The sequence below is a fragment of the Pinus tabuliformis genome, chromosome 5_1, assembly GCF_031772625.1.
Source record: "Pinus tabuliformis cultivar Carrire ecotype Pingquan chromosome 5_1, CPIR1, whole genome shotgun sequence".
Lineage (NCBI taxonomy): Eukaryota > Viridiplantae > Streptophyta > Pinopsida > Pinales > Pinaceae > Pinus > Pinus tabuliformis.
The window spans coordinates 241,577,847-241,601,591 of record NC_142305.1 but is presented as its reverse complement, the minus strand read 5'-3'; the positions used below and the strand labels follow the sequence as shown (position 1 = coordinate 241,601,591).

Below are 23,745 nucleotides of genomic sequence, written 5' to 3'. Positions count from 1 at the left end.
TCCTGAATCAATCAACACTATTACCTTTTTCTTCTTGATATGTCCTTCTATCTTGATAGTTTGACGGGTGGTAATTCCAGCCAATGCATTACAAGATATGGTCGGATTCATTTCTTCTTTATCTAGGGTTTGTTCCTAGAGTATATCCTCTTCTTTTGACATTTCTTGTTCCTTTTCTTCCTCCTCTTCACAATCTATGTAGAATAATTTCTTCTCATCACACTTATGATCTTTAGTGTATTTGCTATCACAACTGTAACAAAGCCCTTTTGCTCTTTTTTCTTCCAATTGTTGTGGTGTTAACCTTGTAGGTTGTGGAAGGCTAGGGGCAACAACACTTCCATCTTTATAGTTGTGAGTGGTAGGCTTCCTGGTTGCCATAATTTTGCTTTCCATTTTTCTTGCTAACCTAAATGCCTTCTCCAATGAATCAGATTCCCAAAGGTGAATCTCATGTTAGATATTATCCTTTAAAGTCCCTATGAACACATCAATCATATGCTCTTCTGGAATATCTTTTACCCTTATGTTCAATTTTTGGAAGTCCTCAATGTGCTCCATCATTGAACCCTTTTGTTTGAGATTTATCAATTGGCTAAAAAAGGTGTTGCTTTTTGTATCCTCATAATGTGCTATCATTTCTTCCGTAAAAATTGCCCAAGTGACAATTTATTTACGAGAGCAAAGCCATCGATACCATACAAACTAATTTGGTTCCAAATATAAATTTTTAATACGTACCTTTTGTGTGTTTTGCACATTATGGAGATCGAAAAATTGCTCCATCTGTAGTATCCATGTTCCGGGATCCTTTCCATCAAACTTCCTCATATCGATTTTTGGAACATGGTGGGTCTTCAGTCCAACATTAGAGTCTATGAAATCATGATTAACATTTCTTTTGTTCTCATCATGAGTTTCCTTTACTACCCTTTCATCATTAGTAACCATTTATTGTAGCAACTTATTCAAATTTATCTTCAATTCTTCCATCTTAGCTTCCATGCCATCCATCTTAGCTTCCACGCCATCCATCTTAACTTGCACGCCATTCATATTAGCTTCCATGCCATTCATCTTGGCTTCAGTTACCTTTTGTGAGAGTGAAATTTGTTGTACTTGGTCTTGTAATTTTGATATATCATGTTGCATTTCTTCCTCTTCTTCACGAGTCATGCTAGAGCTTTCAGGTTGCTTACTAGGTGTTTCCATTTTCTTTCTTCGGAGCATCAATTAATGCTAATAATTCTTCACTATTCCCTTTGAATTCATTCAAACTAATTTTCAAACCAATCTTATGCAAAATTTTTAAAAAACTACACATTTTTTTAACTTTGTAAGAGCTCGATATTGAATCTGTTGTATCTTTGTAACTACAGATCTCGAATATCTGAAATCGCGTCCTGCAGTAGCCCTTTGAGTCCTCTTTCTAACCCCGCAAGTCTGATCAAGATTGGATTCTCCAAGGAAGAGTTATGCCAAATCTCCCACAGTGACCTGATTATAGACTAATTTAGTAGAGCGAACTTGTATGAAGTGCCACGTGTCATTGTTTTGACCTTAGTACCTGAAACTGGTATACAAAAAACTACATGCCGACCTCTTTCTAAAACTTCTGACGAAATTTCAATCTGATGCTTAGAACAAAAGTTATGATGATTTTCCCCAGGTCACTTGTTTCGAATGTAATTTGGGAGTCTGCAAAAACCCTAACTTCCTCAGATCATATCTTCGAAAATATAGCAAGATAAGCTCTGAAATTCGAACCCGAAGTTCAGAACGATTTCGGCTCAAATGGGTTTTTTTTAGCTTCTACAATGTCGCAGAAAAAAATTTATAGCGAAAATTCCACGATGACCTGTTTGGAGCAGCGAAACCCTAGAATTCAAAGCTCTGATACCAAATGTTATGAGACCAGCTCACAAAAAAATAGAAAAGATAGATCAACGCCTTAGAATTCAATCTCTTCGAGGGGGGCCTTTACATTACACAAATGAAAAATTCTTGGATAATACAAATGACTAAACCTCCCTTCTGTATATAGGAGTCTAAGGGGTCACAGTATAATCAAGCCGACATGACAGTAATAACATAAGGGCACAACAATAACAATAGTGGGTTTCTATGGGGCACACTAATAACAATATGGGGACAATAGGGGCGCAATAATAACAATAAAGGCTACAATGACAATAGTAATGGGGGAATCACTATTATTATAGGGACCTAACAGTCCATCAGATGTGTGGTGGGGACAAAGGGTCATGTTTTTCGATGGATTTGCTCCCCCTAAGCTTTGCATTCCATACGAAAAGGAATGAAATAGATGATGACTTTTTGCAAGAGAAACCAACTTGCCAAATTGTATTTTTTGCAAAATTTCTTAGAGGTGATTCATTAAGAGATATATTTGTGTCTCATAGCATGATCATCAAGGGTTTTCCAAGGCTCATCAAGGATGCATCTTGCAAGAATGGTCAAATAGTCACAAGCTCCCCCTCATAGTATGCATTGGCAGTATCTCATCATTAAAACTTGGAATATCATATCTGCCAATGATGCATTCATTGGATCAACAACATGAGTTGATGCCTTAAGTGTCCAACGCACTTCCCACATGGTCCCCTTGTGATTTAGTTTGCTTCCTTTTCCAAACTTGTGTAACTCCCCTTTCATGTTTCGTTGTCATGGTTTTAGCTTGTTTAGGAACACGAATCAAGTTACAATCACGAGTCATATGACCAATATTATGACATTTGAAGCATTCCATCTTGTTCATTAGTAAGGAGGCATAACTTCTTGCAAAGCTTCTTTTAGGAGGTTGATGGGGACCATTATTTTTGTCCTTATTGTATGCCCTGCAATCCTTTGCCATGTTCCCAAAATTTGTACAAGAATAGCAATAGCCAAAAAATATACTTTGGTATTTGGAGGATGGAGCATGTCTCGATGTACTTCTGAAGACCTTTTGCCTTGTGATCCTTTGATTATATCCATTGCCTCTTGCATCCTTGACACCTTCTACACACCTTCTAGGAGTAGGGTTTCTTCCAATGTTATCTTGATTAATCTCCTTGCTTTTGCTAGAACTAGGGGCATCAACATTTCTTCCAAGCTTCTCCACATCCTTGTTGTTTGATGCATTAGGGTTTGCATCATTTTTGCTTGAGGGTTCACCTACATAACCAAGACCTGATTTATCAAGGGGGATCTTTGATGACTTAGGATGTCATCTAGGGTTTGAGAGCTCTTTAGACTCTTGTTTAGTTGATCAACTTCTTTCCTTAGGATATCAATTTCTTCTTCCATCTTCTTGCATTCTTCATCCTTCTTTGCTAGATGGTTCTTCATTTCTTCCTTCATTCTTGTTGCTTCACATGATTGAGCCTTGACAGACGTGACATCTGATTTTAATTTGGAGATCTCTTCATCCTTTTTTTCTAGTTGGCATGCCATGGAATTTCTTTCCTTTTCTGTTTCATCAACTTGTCCTTCCAGGAGGGCCAAACCTTCCATCACTTTTTCAGCTCCTTGTGCTTGTTTCTTTGCTTCTTCTAGTTGAGATTTAAGGGAGGAGACTTCTTTCTTATATTGACCAATTTCTGCTTCAAATTTGCTCAAGTCCTCAAGTCTTTGTCCAAGATGATTTGACAAATTATCTTCCCTTCTTTTTGCTTCTTCCAATTGACTTGTCATAGGGATGACTTCTTCACTATACCTTTTCTCAAACTAATGCAATTCCTCCTTAAGCTTGGTGAGATCCTCATCTTTTTCTTGTACTTCATGCTTTAAAAGAATAAATTCCTTCTTTGTTTTTTCAAGGTCATGATCAACATCTTGTACCTACTTCTTGAGTTCCTCATTTTCCTTATTCAATCTGCTTATTTCTTCTAGAGCAACTTCAAGTTTTGCCTTGAGATCTTCTTTGAGGTCTTCTTCATTTTCTTCATCTTCTAGGTCTTCCTTGGTGTCTTTATCTACCTCCTTTGACTCTTGATTAACTTTGTGTTCTTTCCCACCATCTTCTATATTTGAGGTCGTGAGCAAAAGTCCTTTTCAATGAATATCTTGAAGATTTTCCCAAAGTTTTTTTTGCTGAAGAACATTTATCCATTTTAACCTTTATAGGTTTTGGGAGGCCACTCAAGAATGCTTTTATGACTATTGCATTATATTCCTTGAACTCTTCATCCATTGTGATTTCAGTAACCACTGATTCCCAAAGATCAAAACCTTGGGCGATTAAGAAATTCTTCATTCTTGCCTTCCATATATCAAAGTTTCCATTGAACGTGGGGGCTTTGCACATCTCATTGTCTTCTGATTTCTTGACTGAAGATGAAACATATTTACAGAGTTTGGAGGCCTTCTTCCTTCATTTTTCCATTTGTGTACTCGCTCTGATACCAATTGTTGGAAACACTGGGGAGGGTGTATCAGTATTTCTTTTACAATTGTTACTTTACCAGTTTAGATCACTCATAAACAGAACACAAAATGAACAATATAGAATAAATAATTTTATTAATAAAAAATAACGAGGACTCCAATCCTCTTCTTTACAATAAATCAAGTACAATAATGTTTAGGGCTCCAACCCTAGATGAAGACACCAATCTTTCAATCCACCAGGCTTCAACCTGTACTTTGCCAAGCACCAACTTGGACTTCACTCGAGGCTCCAACCTCTAGGAATCCACCTCGATCTTCAACAAGGCTCCAGCCTTATCTTTTTTAGGACTCTTATCCTCTAGGGCACCAACCCTCTTTTTTGGCACGAGATCCAACCTAGTCTTTTTTAGGACACCTATCCTCTAGGGCACCAACCCTCTCAATCTGCTTCAACTCTTCAATGTAGGTTGAATGGTTCTTCAAGTCCTCCTAAAACTTCTGCAACAAGCCTTGACAATATCTTCCAATTAGCCTTCAACAAATGCCCTCACTTAGCTCATCAATGACAACTTTATCAACCACAAAACGTGTCTTCACAACTCTTCATGATGCCCAAGCAACTTCCTTCAAGGTTACCCCATGAGGGCTTCAATCATGAATCAAAGGTCTCTACTAACGCCTCCAAGATCAGCTTCACAAGAGTCTTCAATAGGTCTTTAACAATCCTTGTCTCAAGATACTCTCCAAGGTATGTGAGCTTCTAGATGACTCTCCAAAGTATGTTCAAGAATATCCTCAAGAAACCAGGCTTCAAGCAGGTCTCAAAGAGGCTCCAACCTAGTTACTCTTGAATCACTTCAAAGAATTCAAATATTGCTTCACAGTGCTATCCAAATGACTTCAATGTTGCTACAATAAGCTTCTCTTCAATCTTAATTAATGTCAATATGAGGCTCCAACTTCCACAATTAATATGAGGCTCCAACCTCCACAATCAATGTCAATATGATGTTGCAATCAATCAGAATTTTCAAAGGAATGTAATACATGATGACTTCTTCCAGCTCTTCAAAAATCCATTGGTTGAATGTGCTTGTCACAGTTTGTAATGACTGATACGAATTGTGTTTTCTACAGGTCCAAGAAGTTTGTGACAAACATGCTCCTTCCACATGTCACAAAGGTTGGGTTTCCATATTCTTTATAGGTCTGAGATGGTTGAGCTAAATATGCCTTCACCACAAGTCACAAAGAGCGAGATGGAACTGCTTCTTACAAGTCTAATTCACCTATAGGAGGCTAAGCATTGGACAGAATTACAAAATCGAATTCTACAGCAGTAAAGACTCCTTCCTTAGGTCGATTTCAAGCCCGAAATCTAAAGTCTGCAATAGGTTTTCCATAGGGCTAAAGAACGCAGTAGTCTTGATAATTATAAGTCCGAGCTCCTGCAACTTCGTGGTCTGCAACAAGGCCGAAATTATAGAGCTACAGGATCAAGCTCTTTAGGATTCTGTCCACAAGTTCTGATATGCTACTTTTCACAAGTTTTGAAGTTGCTACTGTCAAAAAATCCAAGGCTACTGTTGTCCAAATGATTCGATGCTACAAAGGTTCTACACTCTCGGTTTGTATTTTCCTTAATCCCTTAGGTTCACGAGTTGCGAAATCCTTAGGTCTCTGCAATTTTTAATTACCAAAATATGCACAGAATCTCCAAGAATCTCCCACAGAATCTGCAATCAAGTCCCTTTGTATTCTTCTTGATCTTCTTCTTCAAGTTCACGAGATGTGAAATTTGATTTTTACTTCTTCTCTTGATTGACCAAGATACTTGTCTTCAAACGAGTTGGATCATTTTTCTTTTATACGGATTCGATGAGTGGATATGTCACGTTGTGGACAGGCCGAGTTGTAGTTATTGAAGCCGACTTATGCAGTGATGATTTTTAATTTTGTTTGGGGAGATTTCAATAAGATAGTTAGGGTTTGTCACTATTTTAATAGGATGGGCTTGTTGTTGGATAGGAGTATTTTAATAGGATGGTTAGTATAGGAATAGGATAAGGGTTTTTTATTATAGAAATAGGAATAGGTTGTATAAAAAATTAGGGAATTTGTTTATAGGATTTAATTGCTTTTGTAGGAAACAAGGACTAGGGTTAGGGAAACTAGGAGACTAGAGTTAATAAGGAACAAGGAACAAGAAATTATGTTTTCTTAATAAGGACTAGGGTTTGATAGAGTTAGGGTTTTTATTAATCATACTTAGGGCATCATTTTTAGGGCTTCTTGTAGGATAGGGTTTCATCATTCAACCAAAGCTAGATTAGGGCTTTCAAGCAATTAGTGTTAAGACATTATTAGGGTATTATCCATCTTCAACAATGCCATATTGACATCAATGACAACTTTGACCAACATATAAGAATTTTGACCATATTTTTTCCATAAAAATTGTAACCAGGTCTCTATTTTAGAATCACAATCCCAATGTATTTTGTTCAAAAAGCATCCTAACAACCTAAGTCTAATGGATAAGTCTATCCGAACAAGCTAACAACATTTGTCATATTTGAAAGCTTGAACTTATTCGTTGACAATTTCAAAAGTAGATCCTCATGAAAAAACAAGGGATTAACCACCAAGTAGTTGCTAATAAATCATACAAAGAAATGAGAAATGATATAACCTGCACCAGCTATGGTCCTTAAAGAACTCAAGAAGAAGGTACTGAGACATTCGATCAGGGTTGCGGGGGAGCGGCTCCCCACCCCCTATTGAAGGAAATGTAACTAGGTTCGATCTTCATAAATGTACTTTTGATATTTGTATTTATTCAAGAAAAGAAATATTATTTTTATAATATATGTCAATGAGTTTCTTGCTCATTAAAGTAGGTCTAGCAAATGTTAAAGTGCTATAGGTAAATCAAAAGGTCAAAAGAATTATGTTAAAGACCTTAAGGGTATGTTACATTGTGTAAGAGTCAAAGAAGTCACCTCCAAGCAAATTCAAGTCCCCTCCTATGCAAAGGCACCACCAAAGAGTCTCCTTCAAGCATGTGACACCACCAAAGAAACCATCTGAGGTAAGCATAACAAGTTGGCCAGCAAACAGTCTACAAGTCAGCCTTCTAGTCGCCCTAAAAGGAGGGACAGTCCTCTATAAATAGAGGTTGTCCACTCCATTACAACGTCAATCAAGCAGCTCTGAAATGTGCGAAGAGAAGAGGCTAGAGAAAGGGTAACGAAGGACGAAGAAGAGGTCTCTTAGGGTAACGAAGGAAGGAGGAGAAAAATACGAAGTGAAAAGGACTATTTCTAGGGATAGAAATAGTCACACGTGCAAAGAAAGGGTGGTCAAGTTTGCGGGTATGACAGCAGGGACAAACAGTCCATAAACTAGTGTTGATTGGGTTTGAAACTAGGCCTACAAGGCCTCCCAAGTCAAGCGAAGAAGCCTATCTCTCTAGCGAAGGAAAAGGACCCTAACTCTCTAGGGTACCTCTCACATGTACGAGAATTAAGGCTGCAATGTTGTCACACTAAAGAAGGACGAAGTGTCGGAGAACGAAGTGCCGAAAGGAGGTGAACAAAGTGCCAGGAAAAATAGTGCAGAGAAAAGGAACGACTTGACTTGTGCTTGGAGGACCTTCTAGTCAAGGGTCTAGGGTTTGGAATTGATCAAAATAAGAAGCTTCAATAAGAGAAACTTACCAAAGGGTTTTCCTCTCTAACAGAGAGAGATTTTGGCCCTGGCAGAGAGCCAACATCTATGTTCTTGTCTTTATGGTTTTGGTAGCAATTTGATGAAACACACTCACTAATAATACGAAGAAGATTAAGCTAAGATAATTGTAAAAGTGCTTCAAAAATTGTTATCAAGTCAAGAAGAATCATATTACACCTAATTGCCCTAGATTCTTCAACACCCTCGAACCCGCTCTCGAAGCGCACTCCCTTCGGGAGCAACCTCGCGAGCGAAATTTTCACTCCCCAGCCTTTTTTGCAAAAAAAATTGCAGTAACATTCCAAATGCAATTTTTTTCAAAGAAACAAATAATTTTTTAGTGGGGCAGCCTAATGATCAAGCCTATAGCCCTAGTATTGATATGTGATTCATGGTAATATTAAATTCTTAAAGTAAAAGTGACATTCTCCTTAATGAAGATTAAGGAGAATGTCACTTTTAATTAAATTTTTAACATTACCATGAAATGACTCAGGATGTTTGATAATAGTTCCGACCTCATTGGATTTCATATGGAAAAAGTAGAATTTTAGATCTCATTCAAAATCCAGCGAACTTATCAGTTTTTTAGGATTTCAGGATCGGGGGGATTGCAATGTTTCCATTGGATTTTGTCATGTATTAGGGTATGGAACTCATATCTAATCAAGAGCACCAATCCCTCTATGTACCTTGATGTTAGTGACATTGGTTGTCAAACTCCTCTATCATGACCCTCCTAAAAATGTACCCATCACTCAAACAAATTCTTGACTTGACATACTATGCTTTCTCTATCTTATGTTAATGCTTAGAGGGGGATATTAATGACAAAGATCCTAATTTTACAAGAAGACTCAAAAATTAGACATTTCTCATGGTGGCAAGAGCCCAAGCATTAGTTATAATAGATTTAATTGTCTTTTCTAGTTTCTAGTAGTTTTAATAATTGTTGATTCTTTCATATTTATTATGATATTTTTTGTAAACAATATATGACAATTTAAGTTTGAAGTTTGATGTTGGCAATTATAACTCATTGGTAATGAATTATAAATATGGTGCTTCCAGAAAGTTGAAAGTTGTTTCATTTCATTTCATGTTAGATATTCTTTGTTGTAATGGTTACACTTAGCTTACAAGTACAACTTTGGTGATCAATGATAATAAATGCTATATATTGAATTTTGAAAGCTTGAAACTTTAAGATTGATGAATCATGAGACTCAATATGTTGTATGTTACTAACTTGTGGATGTGGTTGATGAAGATTATAACTTCTAGATGATTGATGTCATATGGTTCTGTTGACCACTCCGTGTCAACGACCCCATAGCAATACACCCCCTTTTTTGCAAAAGGGATATCGCCTGATCGATGTGTTTGTGTCATCCAGTTATCATCATTAGCCTGATCATCATGTTATAATGTAAACCCATTTTGCATGTATATGATGTAAATAATCTCAGCAGAACCATGTCATGTATGTAACAACCTAGGTAAACCTACCTTTCTAGTGACGATCTCCATTCTGGGAGGTTTTTTGTCTCACTGATCCATTCTCAGATGGTCGACAGAGTTTTCCCCTCCAGTCTTACCCCAAAGTTGGAATGGATTTTGTCACTAGGATCTTAGGCGAGTCCTAGTGTTCTAGATCGAGTCTATGTAAAAGTGATTTGGGAATAATCCTAACTATTTGGTTAGGTTATTTTATTACAAATTGCTTGATCTGCTGGATTACATTTGTGTCGCAAAAATGGGTAGTTTGTGAAGATCTTTTACAAATGGGTTTTCCCCCTTATGATGTAAAAAATATGAAAATCATGATGTAAAGTGTCCTAAGGGGTGGAAAAATAATTTATCCCCTTATGGGTTAATTAATTAAATTTTCTAGCCAGAAATTTATTTAAAATCCTAAGCCAAAATTTAATTAATTCTAGGTCTTAGGTAAATTTAAATTCTCCAAAGGCAAAATTCATCAGTGCTAAAAAAGTAAATTTTAAAAAGTCCTGGGACTAAGGTAAATTAATTATTTTGATAAATTTTAAACCTTTGATCCCCGGGGGTTAAGTCAAAGTCAATTTTTTGGGGAAATTAACTTAAAAATTATATTTTTGAGTTAATTAAAATGCATTTAAATAAAAATTTCGAATTTCCTCAAAAAATTAAATATTTCGACGGATGAAATTAAAAGAAATTTTGATCTTCATCAACGATCAAGATTACTTTGACGAGGATCACTTGAATTAGCAGTTGGAGGATTTATCTTTAAATAGGAGGTCATTTGTCAGTTGATCTATCCGATCTTTAAGTCGTGTGCTTAGCAAGAAGCTCTAGTGTAATCTTTTTTCTAGATAATAAAGAAAGACTTTGGAGTTAAATTCTGCTAGTGTTACTCTTCATAGGAATATTGTAAGATGTTTTATTTTCATGCATAATTTTTTCTAAAAGCCATTGATAATAGCTTCTAAAGAGTGATTTGAGTACAGGTATCTTGCTCAGTCACTGGGGTTTGAATAATAATTTAAATTTTGAACGTAATAGCAGGTATCTCTATTTATTTGAATTTTATATTATTTTATCGCTCTATTTTTAATGGTTGGATTGAGTTTTGCAAGGAAATCTTGATTTAGATCCTCGGACGTTAGGGGAAGTTTTTAGTTGAACCAGCCAACTCCCAATCCGTATTTTCTGAAAAGCCCAGCTAAATTATCTCTGAGCTTATCATAAGATTTTTGTTTGTGATGCACTAAGGGTTTCAAGTTAGCACCTCCTTTTAAAATTTAAAAAATATTTTAATTTTTGTATGGCATAATAATAGATCTGGCTACTTAGAGTCTTCAGCTTGTAATTATTTAACTAGGTTTTTCGGGTTTTTAATTTCATCATTGTATATATCGTTTCTGGGTGTTTCTTTTTTGTCATTGCAGGTACAGATCTGAAGGAGAAATTTTGTTTGAAACCAGATCTAGGCCCTGGAGGGTAAGATCTGGCCTCAATATCATCTTGCAGGGACTTTTTTTTAGAAACTTTTACAGTCCGAGGGTTTTAAAATTCAAATATGGAGATTTTTAAGAGTGTTTCAAGGATAAATCTGAAGCAGAAGAATATCACTTTAATCACAATTTTCAGAGAAATTTTTTAAGGGTTTGAGCTACCAGCTTTTGGCTGTGTTTTTCTTTGTCTGGAAAATTTCGAAATATTTTTTTACTGCCTGGGGTTTTCGATCTGCTGCAAATTTTGATTTTTTTTTTAAAAACCCTCTATTCCTCCATCCTCTGCCATCCTCTATCTGTTGCACCTACAAATCGACTTCCAAACACTCCTTGCTATCCCTGTGGTCTTCTAACAATGCCTTTGCTCTGTCCCCTATAAAATCCACAGCCCTTTCTCCTGCAAACCGGCTTTCAAACCCGAGTTTCCCATCTCCCTTCTCCTCATCGCTGCAAACCCGCAACCCTAAAGCTTCTCGTCAAGTTTTTTTTTGGTTGTTGCGTTTCGCTCCTGCCCGCGTCCTCATCCTCGTGCCTCTCTTTGCCTGCAAAACGCTGCCTTTCGATTTGCTCTTTTCCCTCTCCTGTGCCCTCATCTCCTCTGAATCCCCTCGTTCTGCCTCCATAGCCCACGTTGCTTGTGAGACTCTATACCCACGACTCCCTCCTTTGAATCCCCTCGTGCATTCGCCCTCCATCGACCTACAACATTCTATCTCACAACTCCTCCTACTGCAACTCCATCACCGCAGCTCCTCCTCCCTTCTCCTTGAGCTCCATTACCTTGTCGTCGCCACATCTACACACACAAATTCGATTTTTCTTTTTGGTTTCATATGTATAAGTTAGGTCTAGGTTTGTTTCAAAAATAAAATTCAATTTCATTTGTTTCACTTTTCAATTTGTTTTATTTCTATGATTTGATTCGATTTTTTTACATTTTTTCATTTTTATTTTTACTAATGACTTAGAGTTGTGTTTTAATTTTTTTATTTTCATTTTTTATTTCATTTGAAAACATTAAAAATCTAAAAAATTCAAACAAAAAAAACATTTTTGTGACTATGAGATTACTAAGGAATTAAATCAAAAGAGGACCTAAGCTTTCACATTTTTAATTTTTATGTGGCAAAATTTAAATTTAGTTAAGGTCTTTTAACTTTGGTCACATTAAACTTTGCTTCATAAGCTTAGCACATTAAAAATTTACCCAAGGGATAATTACTTTCTAATCTAAAGTTCCTTGGTGTCTTTTTGTGTGTTAAGTGTAAAATTTTAATTTTGTGGTAGTAATTTCTCTATTGTCAAGTGCGATTAATGTTTTCGAATCATATCTAAAAATTGACCATAGGAGAAAGATAAATTCTAGATCTGGGTTATTGAAAAAAAATCATTTTAAATCTAGAGCCATTGCTTAGCGGTTAATTCTTCACGGTATTTAGAATATATTGCATGATAAAGTATTGGGCATTTACGTTTAATCATTCATGATTGTCACTTTCGTCACATTTGCAATTGCTCTGGATAATTTGTTTTTATCTAATTTATGGTTAATTGAATATAAAGGCACTAGTCTAAAATTATATTTATCTGTGGTTGTGTCTTATTTTATTAGATCTATCCATTTCAGTTAACCAGAATTCGTTTACATTCATCAAGTTGTTCATCTTTAAGTCTCCTATTCATTCACCTTAGGGACTACCCCCCTTGACTTGTCTAGGAGAGAGTCTAAACGGAGTGAGTAAGGATAACAATGACAACCCTTACTCTGAGCGTTGTAGCGGTGCCTAGACACTTTGTGCGACAACAAGTTCAATCTATGTTTTTATTCTTTTTATATCTAATTCATCATTCTACGTGCTTTTGTTGACATATATGCATCAAAATATAAAAATACATATATTATATAAAAATTCGCTCCCGAACCGGGAGCTTCTAAAAATGTCGCTCCTGCTCCCACTCCCATTCCCAAGTAACCTTGCATTCAATATACAATCCTCAAATTGAATTGCTGGGATATCGGAAAGTTGCTTCCTAATCCTTTCATATAGGTTTAAGAGATTGTAGTGATAATATGTGGTTTCACATCGATATGCTCACAGATTGAATGAATGTTTGTGGGATTTTAAAATCTGTACTTCTCTCAATGTTCAATATAGGTTGGATACAGGAGATTATTAATCAAAAACCCACATACAGGCAGAACTTAAAGTTGTCAAAAGCTGCTTGGCATTCTATTGCGAAAATCATAATCAACAAGTTCATTTTCTTCTGTTAGTCAATAAAAAGCTATTGTCTCTTTTTAGTGTTTTGGAATGAAATCTTGAACATTTTGGAAACGACATTGTTTTCAACTTGTTACATCCAGAATATTTTTACAACCCTGATCCACTTCCTAAGATGTTGAAGACAAATACAGACCAACAAAAAATCTGTATATAATTCATCATGAAAAAAGATGAAGATGCAAATTACTTTGAGATAAACACTATTTAAAAAGGCTATTATCCATACCTCACAGTAAATATTACCTCTGATCTCAAGGTCCCAGCATCAACAATAGCTGCAACATCACCACCACGAGGTCGACCATGGTTTATCCACCTAGTAAAAAACTCAGATGTTACCAATTTCAAAAAATAAAATTGCATGATATATACACGACATCACTGAAAGATTATTATTTTTACATGGTCATTTAATATTTAAACCCAATGTCTTTTTTAAGGACTTGCAGAATAATCATAAAAAGTTCCCTGCCTAAATGCAAAATTTCATATTTTCATAAACAGGATTCTATCTCGTGCCAAAACATGTACACGGATACAGCCTTCTCTAACAAGAAATAATAACTAAATAAGATAAAATGAAGCACCAGAACAAGATGTAAAGATGATGTCTTACTTAACAGGATGCAATTCTGAGAGCTCTACAAGTGATCCATCCTCTGTTGCAAAGTATAATAACCTGACAACAAAACGCAGAAAAGATGCACTTGGTTAGATGATTATAATACAGATCCATCAAAATTTCCACACAGGTTCTTAGATTATAATTCCTTATTTTGCTTGCTTTCCAAGTAAACAAATTCTTTATTTCGGTCTTTCTTACACCCAACACCGTATTATAGATTCTATAACATCTTCCAATTGGATTTCACTTTGTCCCCATTTTCATGTCCCTTTATGAAAGACCAATTCTAATGCAAATTTTGCTTACGTGCCATCTGCTGATGGAATTCCAGATCTCAAACGCATGTTCCTATTTGAGTCTTCATCTGAATTATCTATGCTTGAAGTTGATGGGAATGATGGTCCGGTTTCAACCCACAAAGGCTGTGCGTTAGCATCTACTGTCAACTGAAAAGGAGAATAAGACAGTTTGGATTGAAATCAGAAATATATAAAAGCAAATCTTTAGTATGTAGCACACATTAAAAACTGGTTCTGAAAACAAATAGAAAACAGTTAGAATCCAACATCAACAACTGATCATTTTGAAAACCTGATAAATCTATATATCGAGATAGTTGTAAACTTCAATGAATTGTTTTCATTTTTCTTTAATTGTTAGATAGACAGTTGTCTGCCATATAGGTAGAATAATGGTGTCCTATTTGATGGGAATTTATCTGAAATAGGTCACTTTAGTTCCCTAACTATAGCAGTCAGTTTTCATGAGTTTCTCAACGGCCTTCACTTGTTGTAGCATAAATAAACCAAGGAGTCGTATTAATTATGACATTTTTTCATATGGTAACTCTTGGCCAGTTTGCAACTTACTGTAGTTGCCATACTGCAGTAGTTTCAAATCGGAATGCCATGGAGAGATAGGAAAACTTTCAGACATGGCAAAAGCTTACATTTTATTTGAAAATCTGAGTCTTAGTGACTGCATAATACAATAATGATAATCTGAAAGGAATTTTGAAAAATAAAAAATCACAATTGTGATTTCAAAACAAATTTGAAAAGAGCAAAGTCATATTAGTGTCCACAAGTGGCTAAAATGTATTCAATCTGAGTTCAATACAGCACCAAAAATTATCTTGTAAAACCAATAGATAACCCAGAATATTTAGCTTACAGATTTAAATTACAGTTTATCTTGCAATCATAATTATCAGAGTTCCCAATGTAGAGTCTCCTGGAATTTCATACTTAAAAAGAACAAAAAGAATGGCCTAGGAAATATAAGAACAAATTTAGAACACAAGAAATTGATTCTCATACTCATTCTTCACCTTGACAGAAGGCCCCACATGAATCACTGATGGATTTTTGGCAGCGCTTCCATCTACTCTCTTTTCAAGCTCTGAAAAGTTAGATGAAATTCCAATATCTTTGGGACAGATATGAGTATGCCTTTATCAAATCACTTTGTCCACAAAGGAAGAAAAATCTCAAACCCCGCTCAGCATACTTCGGTGATGGAGCTGTGCAATCACAAGCGGATACAGTTGTTGTCACAAGTAACCGTCTGCCTTCCCCTCATCAAACAGCTCCACCCCCACAGAGTGATGTGAGAGAGCATGCACATAAGTCTATTCAGCTGTCACACCCTCCCACCCTCACTACTCTCAATTTCTACTCATATTTGGTTGGGAAGCCCATGAGTTGTCATATGCACTTGTTACCTCAACCTCCATCTCCGCGTTCTGCTGATCCTCCAGACTGTACTGTCTTGTGTTCTTCCATTTCAAACTCCACACCTGATGTGAACGAGGATCAAGCTATTGATGGAGTTGATGTTGCACAACCAACCTGCGTTGTCATTTACGATGAGTATGACTGGGAATCTGACCATGAACCCACAGCTAAGTTGCAGGAAACGTGGGTAAAGGGTTCGTTTCCGTACAGCAACGAAATGGAAACAGAGAAACCCGTACGGTACGGCCCAGAAACGCGTTTCCGGCCGTACTGGCCCGTTTGTCGAGGAGGAAACGTGGCCAGTACGGCCGGAAACACGTTTCCGGGCCGTACATCAAAGTCTCCTCTTGTAACTTGACTTTTTCTTGTATTTTTTTTATTTTTCGCTTCTAATTTTTTATTGGGCGACTCAAATATCCTCTACATGCTTCTAGATGTCTCTCAAGTTATAAAAAAAAGGAGTTTTTTGACTGGGGCAGCCGAATGTTCAAGCCTATGGCCCTAGTGTTGATATGCAGTTCATGGTAATGTTTAATTCTTAAAGTAAAAGTGATATTCTCCTTTATTTTTCATTTTCATCCAAGATAAAAATGAAAAATAAAGGAGAATATCACTTTTACTTAAGTTTTTAACATTACCATGAAATGACTCAAGATGTTTGAGAGTGGTTTCCCCCTCATTGGATTTCATATGGAGAAAGTAGAATTTTAGATCTCACTCAAAATCTAGTAGACTTATTTGTTTTTCAGGATTTCAGGATTGGGGGGATTGCAATGTTTCCATTGGATTTTATCATGTACGAGGGTATGGAATTTGTATTTAATCAAGAGAACCAAGCCCTCTATGCAGGGAGACTCCCAATAATCAAGAGCATGTAGGGTACTAGGGTATGAAACTTGTATTTAATCAAGAGCACTAAGGTCGTTCGACTATGTAGGAGGAGACTCCCAATCAAGCACGAGACAAGAAATTAGAAATTTTTCGTGGTTGATTTTGGATATTTCTATTTTCATTATGTGATCATTCATGAGTAAATGTGATGTAAATTTAGAGACTTATAGTTTATGCATTGACAATTGACAATTTTATCATAATGTAATAAATTAGAATGTATCATATATGCTTTATGATTGCACATATTTCTTAAATGTCCTAATATATATATCTATATATATATATATATATATATATATATATATATCGTGTTTCCCGGTTTCCAAAATTTTGGGGGGTCACGTTTCATACCCGTGCCCGTTTCGTAAACTCGTACCCATTTCCCCATTTCGTGCAACTTAGACCCACGGTGAAGGATGACCTCCTTCTGTCCGCGACTCCTCTGCTTTTTCCTGACATCTTTGGTGATTCTGCTATCTCTGATTTTCCTTGTGTAAATCCATCCACGGATGCATCTACTTCCAATCATTCGCAAAACACACCCAATGTCAATCCATCATTTGACAGTGAAGAGGACAAATATTTCATTGAAAATCCACTTGACATTTCATCTAATTTTTCCAGAAACTGCAAAGGGTGAACATTCTTGCTTCTCATCTACCCCTCTGTATGATTCATCATATCATGAGGATGCCGATGAACTCAATGATTTTTCTGATCGTAACTGTCGTGATCTCTTTACTCCTATATTCGATCACAGTGTTGATTCAATCGTTGTTGATCTTTCAAAGCCACCTGTTTATGGTGATCTATTTGTCGATGAAGTCGAAACCCCGCAGGATGCCGAAGCACTTTAGCCCAAGTTGATGGTTATGTCAAGCCCTCATTGTCCTGAGGTTAGTTTCACTTCTGATCAGGAAATTGTTGAAACACCCAAGGCTCCTCATCACTCATCTGTATGCACTGAAGATCAATCCAACACACAGATTTCGCTTCCTCCACCTGAATCACATGATCCCATCGCTCATGCATTAGAGGAATCATACACAGCAAGCACACTTGCAAGACGTAAGTTGTCTCTCTTTCTCATGTTTGCTTGTTTGTCATAGTCAAGAGAGTGCGCATGCTTATCATCTACACACAGTGTGTCACAGCACCATGTTAAATCCACAAAGTGCTTGTCATGTGCTTTCACTCTTTTCTTTTCTGTGGACATGTTTAAACTCAAAGTGTGTTGGTCTTCATTGTTATATCTTTCATGTTTGTTGGTTCACTTGATTGTCCTTTTTGTGAACCATGCCTTCACCAACATGGGTCAACCAATGCGCCGGTGGCTGCATTGGAAATATCACTTCACATGATCAGACCCATGCACCGTTAGCTTAGGAGTAGGAGTAGTGTTTGCTTTATGTCTTGTTTGCTTTCTTTCTTTGTTTATTTGTTTGCTTGCTTGCCTGCTTTGCTTACTTGATTTGCTTTTGCATTTGCTTCTGCTCTTTGCTTTATTGTTTTGTTTGCTTGTTTACATCCGTAGGTTAGTTTTGCATGAAACTATGCGCGACTCTTAAGACAAGCAGGGTAAAGTACAAGAGGACTTGTACAACTATCAACACTTGGTTATTTGTTGTCCTCTCTCTTTATGCAGAACTTGTTGTCTTCAGTCAATGATACACCAATGGAAAATATGTTATGTTCGAAGTGAATCTTGGCGAAAACACAACACTTGCACTCTAACTAGTACCACCTACTATAGTCGGTTGTTTTGGGTTAACCCTTGTCAGCTCAGTCAAGTAGAGTAAGGTGAAGGGGAAAACCTTAACAAATATGTCAGAGATATACATAAAATATTTCTCTGAAGGAACAACCTCTTTTGCTCTCAATAAGTCGGGATCCCTCTTCCGCCTCTAAAATAAATAAGTGCCTATGCACAGTTCTTGAAAAAAAAAATGAAAATATGAAAATTTTGAATAAATGAAAAAGATGAAAGAAGAGAAAGGCTTCCTATGTAGAGAGGTGATGCAAGTAACTCCGTCGGGGTACTGACTAGGCTTGCTGGTAGTGGAGCGATGCTTGTGTTCATGCATGTCCCCGTCAGGGTACTGTCCAGGCCTGTTGGCAGCAAAGCAACACCAGAGATGAAACTTAAACTCTAACAGTCATATTACTTGTGCACCAATACACCCCTCGCTCCAATCGAAACAACTAAGTTGACTTGGCTTGGAATGTGTGTTGATCGATCAAGAGAATGGCAAGTGCTACATCTTTCACTCAAGCTAGTGTGGAAACCACGATGATCAAAGAATTGAACAATACTTCTAGAGGAGTTAGACTTGCTTTTCACGAAACAAGGTCAATTAAGAGTGTTGGAGTCCTACCAGTGTGTCGCCAATGTTGTAGCAGCTACAACCATCCTCCAAAATTTTGCCTTAGCTTCGTTTTGGAGCCTCCCTACCAACCATCCTTAGCAACATGTCTTGCACTGCCCAGGTACTTATGCTTTCAATTGAGTTTCTTTGGCTTATCAGCTTGTGTTCGCTAACTTGTTTGCCTTTCACCCGCAAGTTGACTTCTCATGACTTGGTTTTCAACTGATTCTTGTGCTAACTTGGAGAATTGCGTTGAATTGGAGGGAAACCAGCCTTGCTCTCCAGAATTGTGCAAAGCATCAAGGAAGCCAGTTGCTCTCCGAAATTGCACAAAGCAGGCAAGGTTTCTTCCCCTTGAAAATTGCATAGAGCAGCCCATCACTGGGCTTGATCTTAGAATTTGCGTAGTTTTGGCTGGAAGCCTTGGCTTCAGTCCAGAAATTGCGCAAAGCTTGAGGGGCAACAAGAGCCACTCAACCTAGAAACTGCGCAGAAGTGATCCCAAGGCTTGTTGTCCATTGCATGTGCTCCTAAGTTGACCGGTTCCCTCTAGGATTGTGCAATCTTCCCTTGCATGCATGGGCAGATTTTTCCTGAAAAAGCAAAAAGCATCCCTAGATTTTAGGGATCTATATTTAGCAGCTGGGGGTTACATGCAAAAGTCATTTTAGAAACCTCCCGCCAAGTGTCGTTTTTTCCTAGAATTGTGGCATGCGCATCATAAACCTCGATCTTGTCAAAACTATTTATTCAATGCTTCAGAGCTCATTCTTCACTTCAATCTTGGAGTTATGGCATTCCCATCACATCTAGGAACCTTCGATGCACTTATTGCAGCTTTTTTCGGGTAAGTCCGCTCTTCATGTCTTTTGTTGCTTTTCTGTCGCTTTTTGTATTTCGGTTTAAGTGAGTGTTGTTTGCTTGGTTTCATTGAACGATTGTTGTCGTTTGAATGCATGTTAGCTTGTAGAAGCATTGTTTCAAGTTTTCCATTGCATTTCCTTGTTGTCGCATGCATGACACTGTTTTTGCACTAACGGTTGTCGTTGCGGCGAATCGCTTCACACACTTCATTGTTTTCCTGTTTTACTGAATCCTACACCCACCGATTGCATGCATGTTCATTCACTCATATCTGCACCCAGTTTCACACATGCATTCAGTCCCTTACTGCTTTCAATCACCTGTCGGCAGGTCTGAGCTGTCTTGGCCCGAACCCTGCCTTGCCCAGCTTGCACTGCGCATTTCTGGGATGGAAGGCCTCGCTTTGCTCCCAGAAATTGCGCAGAGCTTGCCTCACACTGGCCTTCGAGGGTGTGCTCTGCGTAATTCTCAGAGGCAATGCCTCAGTTGGCCCCCGGAATTAGTAATTACGCAATGCAATTTTCCCGGGTTGAAGTCATGCTGACTGAAACTGCGCATTGCGCAGTTCCAATCCTCAGCAGTCCAAGCTGGATTGTGCTCTGCGCAATTTCAGCAGTCAGTCAGATCACTGGCAATCTTGACTGTGCTCTGCGAAGTTCTGGGAATCAGTCTCCCAGCCTCTCAGTGAAAATTGCGCAAACCTTCCTGTCAGTCACCCAAGTGTGTTGCATGTCAGTCCTCAAGTTGCTTTTGGTTTTCAACTGACAATTTTCTTTCCATGAGTGTTGATCTGTCTCCAGGTATCACAGGTGTTCATTAGTCTCTCAATAGTACAGGTACAATGGCTTCCAAGAGAGCAGGGTCAAAGGACACCATTGAGAGCGCAACTGGAGATGTGGTCGAGCAAGTGTCTATGAGCTTGCCCATCTATGAAGATACTAAGTTGTTCATAGACAAGGAGATCAAGATCAAATGGTAGGACATCAATGACATCTTTTCAGGCACCTTTGAGGAGAATCTGGAGGACTGCAGAGTCTATGTCAACATACACAAGTCTGGCTTGTACCGGGTTGCATGCAGGTATCCCGCATTTCCATGCGCAGACATGATCCACTGGATTGTCTCGCACACTGCTAAAGACAATGGTGTTGAGTAATGTCAATGGAACAAAACTTGCTACCTTCAAGGCAGAGAACTTTCAAGAGATGTATCACTTGCCACAACTAGTGATCACAATGGATGCACCCTTCACCAATCCCAGCAGCAGTGCAAACTCAAGAGACATCTTGAAGACCTAGGTGAGAGAACCATCTAAGTTCAGGACAACACCCAACCAAGTATACAAGACAAAGATACTGCGGAAGGCTTATCAGCTCTTGGTCATCTTCGCATACCGCTTATACGGCCAAGAAAGTACATAAACCATCCTGCAGGGGTGGGTGATTGTGTTGGATCAGCTAGCGAACAAAGGAAGACCTTTCAATTGGTCTGACATGTTAGTTCTCCAACTGAAGGGACAAGTGACAGATGCCCAGTACCCACCCAAGGGTTAGTAAGCAAAGCTCTTCATGTCCACCTACATTCTTGATGCAATTTTTGCCCGTCAGCAGTTCCCTGGCTTGGGTTGGTCATGGACACCTTCAAAAACCTCTATTGTTATGCAACCAGCTCACAAAATAGAAGAAAAGATAGATCAACGCCTTCAAAATCGGCCTCTTCGAGGGGGCAACCTCCTTTACATTACACAAATGAACAATTCTTCGATGATACAAATGACAAGACCTCCTTTCTATATATAGGAGTCTAAGGGGTCCCAATACAATCAAAGCCTACATAGCAATAATATTGTAGGGGCACAACAATAACAATAGTGGGCTTCTATGGGGCATAATAGTAACAACATGGAGACTATATTGGCACAATAATAGAATAAGGGGGTTGAACTAAAAACAATAAGGGGTTACACTAGTAGTATAGGGACCTAATTGCGCCTCTCCTTCAAAAAGTGTTGTCCTCAATGCTTGAGTAGTTTTGGATGCTTTTGTATAAAATTTTCATCCTCCCATGTGGAATCTTCAGTGGGTAAGTTCTTCCACTTGATGAGATACTCTAAAATTGATCGATTTCATAGCTATCGATTTCTTGTTTTTGTGACTCCTTCCGATTCCAATATGATTTTTCCTTCCTCGTCAAGTTCAAGCAATATTGTTTGAACTGGGATCTTCTCACCTATAACCTTCTTTAAGAATGAAACATGAAAACTGGGTGCACTTGGGAAGATGCAGGAAGCTCCAATTGGTATTCCATGAATCCATAGTACCAATCTTTTGTAACACCTTGTACAGACCATAATATTTTGGTGATAATTTATTATACTTCTTAGCTTGCTTGAGGGACATTTGTTTGTATGGTTGTAGTCTTAGAAATACCCAGTCACCTACATCAAAACTTCTTTCGCTACGATATTGATCTGCCTGTAGTTTCATTTGATTTTATGCCAAAGTGAGGTTATCGTTTAAAAGTTGGAGAACTTGTTGATGCTCGATGTGATATTTCACTGCTTGAACCCTTTTCTTCTTGATATGTCCTTCTATCTTAAGATTTTGAGGAGTGGTAATTCCTGCCAATGCATTACAAGATATGGTCAAATTCATTTCTTCTTTCTCTGGGGTTGGTTCTTGGTGAGTATCCTTTTCTTTTGACATTTCTTGATCCTTTTCTTCAGATAAAATGTGAACAGAATTGAAAAGAAAGAGATGTAGCTCTCAGGTGTGGCTTGCACCTGGAGACTACACTCGTAAAAACAAAGAGATCACTCTCGTATACTCTATTGTTCATCAATGAAAGATTACATCATTAAATACAACACTAGGAATTAGGAAGTTGCAACCAAACCCCTAAACTCTAGGAACTAATCCTAAACTAGGGAGAATGTTACAACAATGTAACCATTTTCTCCATTAATACAAAATAATATTAATTATTTTCAACTCCCCCCCTTAATGGAGAAAGGGTTCTCCTGGACTCCTAGCATCCTTCTAAACAATTCAAATTTCACACGTGCAAGTGGCTTTGTAAAAATATCAGCCAAATTGTCACAAGTTTTACAATATTCAACAGCAATTTCTTTTGACTGTATTTTCTCTCTAACAAAATGGAACTGAGTGTCTATATGTTTGGTGTTTTTGTGAAACACTGGATTGTATGCCAATTTAATGGTGCTCTGGTTGTCGCTTTTGATGGAAGTGGGATTCTTCTGTTCTTTTCCTGCATCTTTGAGAAGCCTTCTCAACCAGATCGCTTCACACGTCGCTGCACACAATGCTTGATACTCAACTTCACACGAAGACAAGGCTACAGTACTCTGCTTCTCGCTGCTCCATGCTATGACCCCGGATCCTATGTTGAATGAGTAACCTGTGATGGACCTCCGATCATCCAAGTTACCTGCCCAGTCTGAATCTGAAAAACCTGCTAGAGTAACATCAGATGTGTCAGTGTATAAAATACCATAATTAACAGTACCACAAAGATACCTCAACATGCTTTTTGTTGCTACCCAGTGACTTTCAAGCGATTTCGACATGAATTGGCTCAACACACTAACAGAGTATGCCAAGTCAGGTCTGGTTGTTGTAAGATATATCACGCTGCCAACCAGCTGTCTGTACATTGTAGCATCAACCTCTTTAGTGCCATCGTCACTGCTCAATTTCAAATTCTACTGCAAAGGTGTCGCTGCTGATCTACACTGATCCATACCAAACTTTTCCAACAGATTTCTGGCATACTTCCCTTGGGTAAGAAAAGTTTGCCAAGTATCTCTACATACTTCTAATCCCAGACAGTAGTGAA

General features: G+C 37.7%; 1 protein-coding gene across 2 annotated transcripts in view; it reads right to left on the bottom strand.

Annotated features, from left to right (window-relative positions):
* LOC149164309 (uncharacterized) overlaps nt 1-23,745 on the bottom strand; it is a 275,786-nt gene that overhangs the window by 214,131 nt on the left and 37,910 nt on the right. For both annotated transcript variants that reach the window (XM_089432038.1, XM_089432037.1), the window contains exons 2-4: nt 14,337-14,476; nt 14,022-14,084; nt 13,632-13,721 (exon numbers count right to left, since the gene is read on the bottom strand). In XM_089432038.1, the coding sequence (XP_089288164.1) occupies nt 13,632-13,721; nt 14,022-14,084; nt 14,337-14,476 (293 nt within the window). The remainder of the gene's footprint in view (nt 1-13,631; nt 13,722-14,021; nt 14,085-14,336; nt 14,477-23,745) is intronic.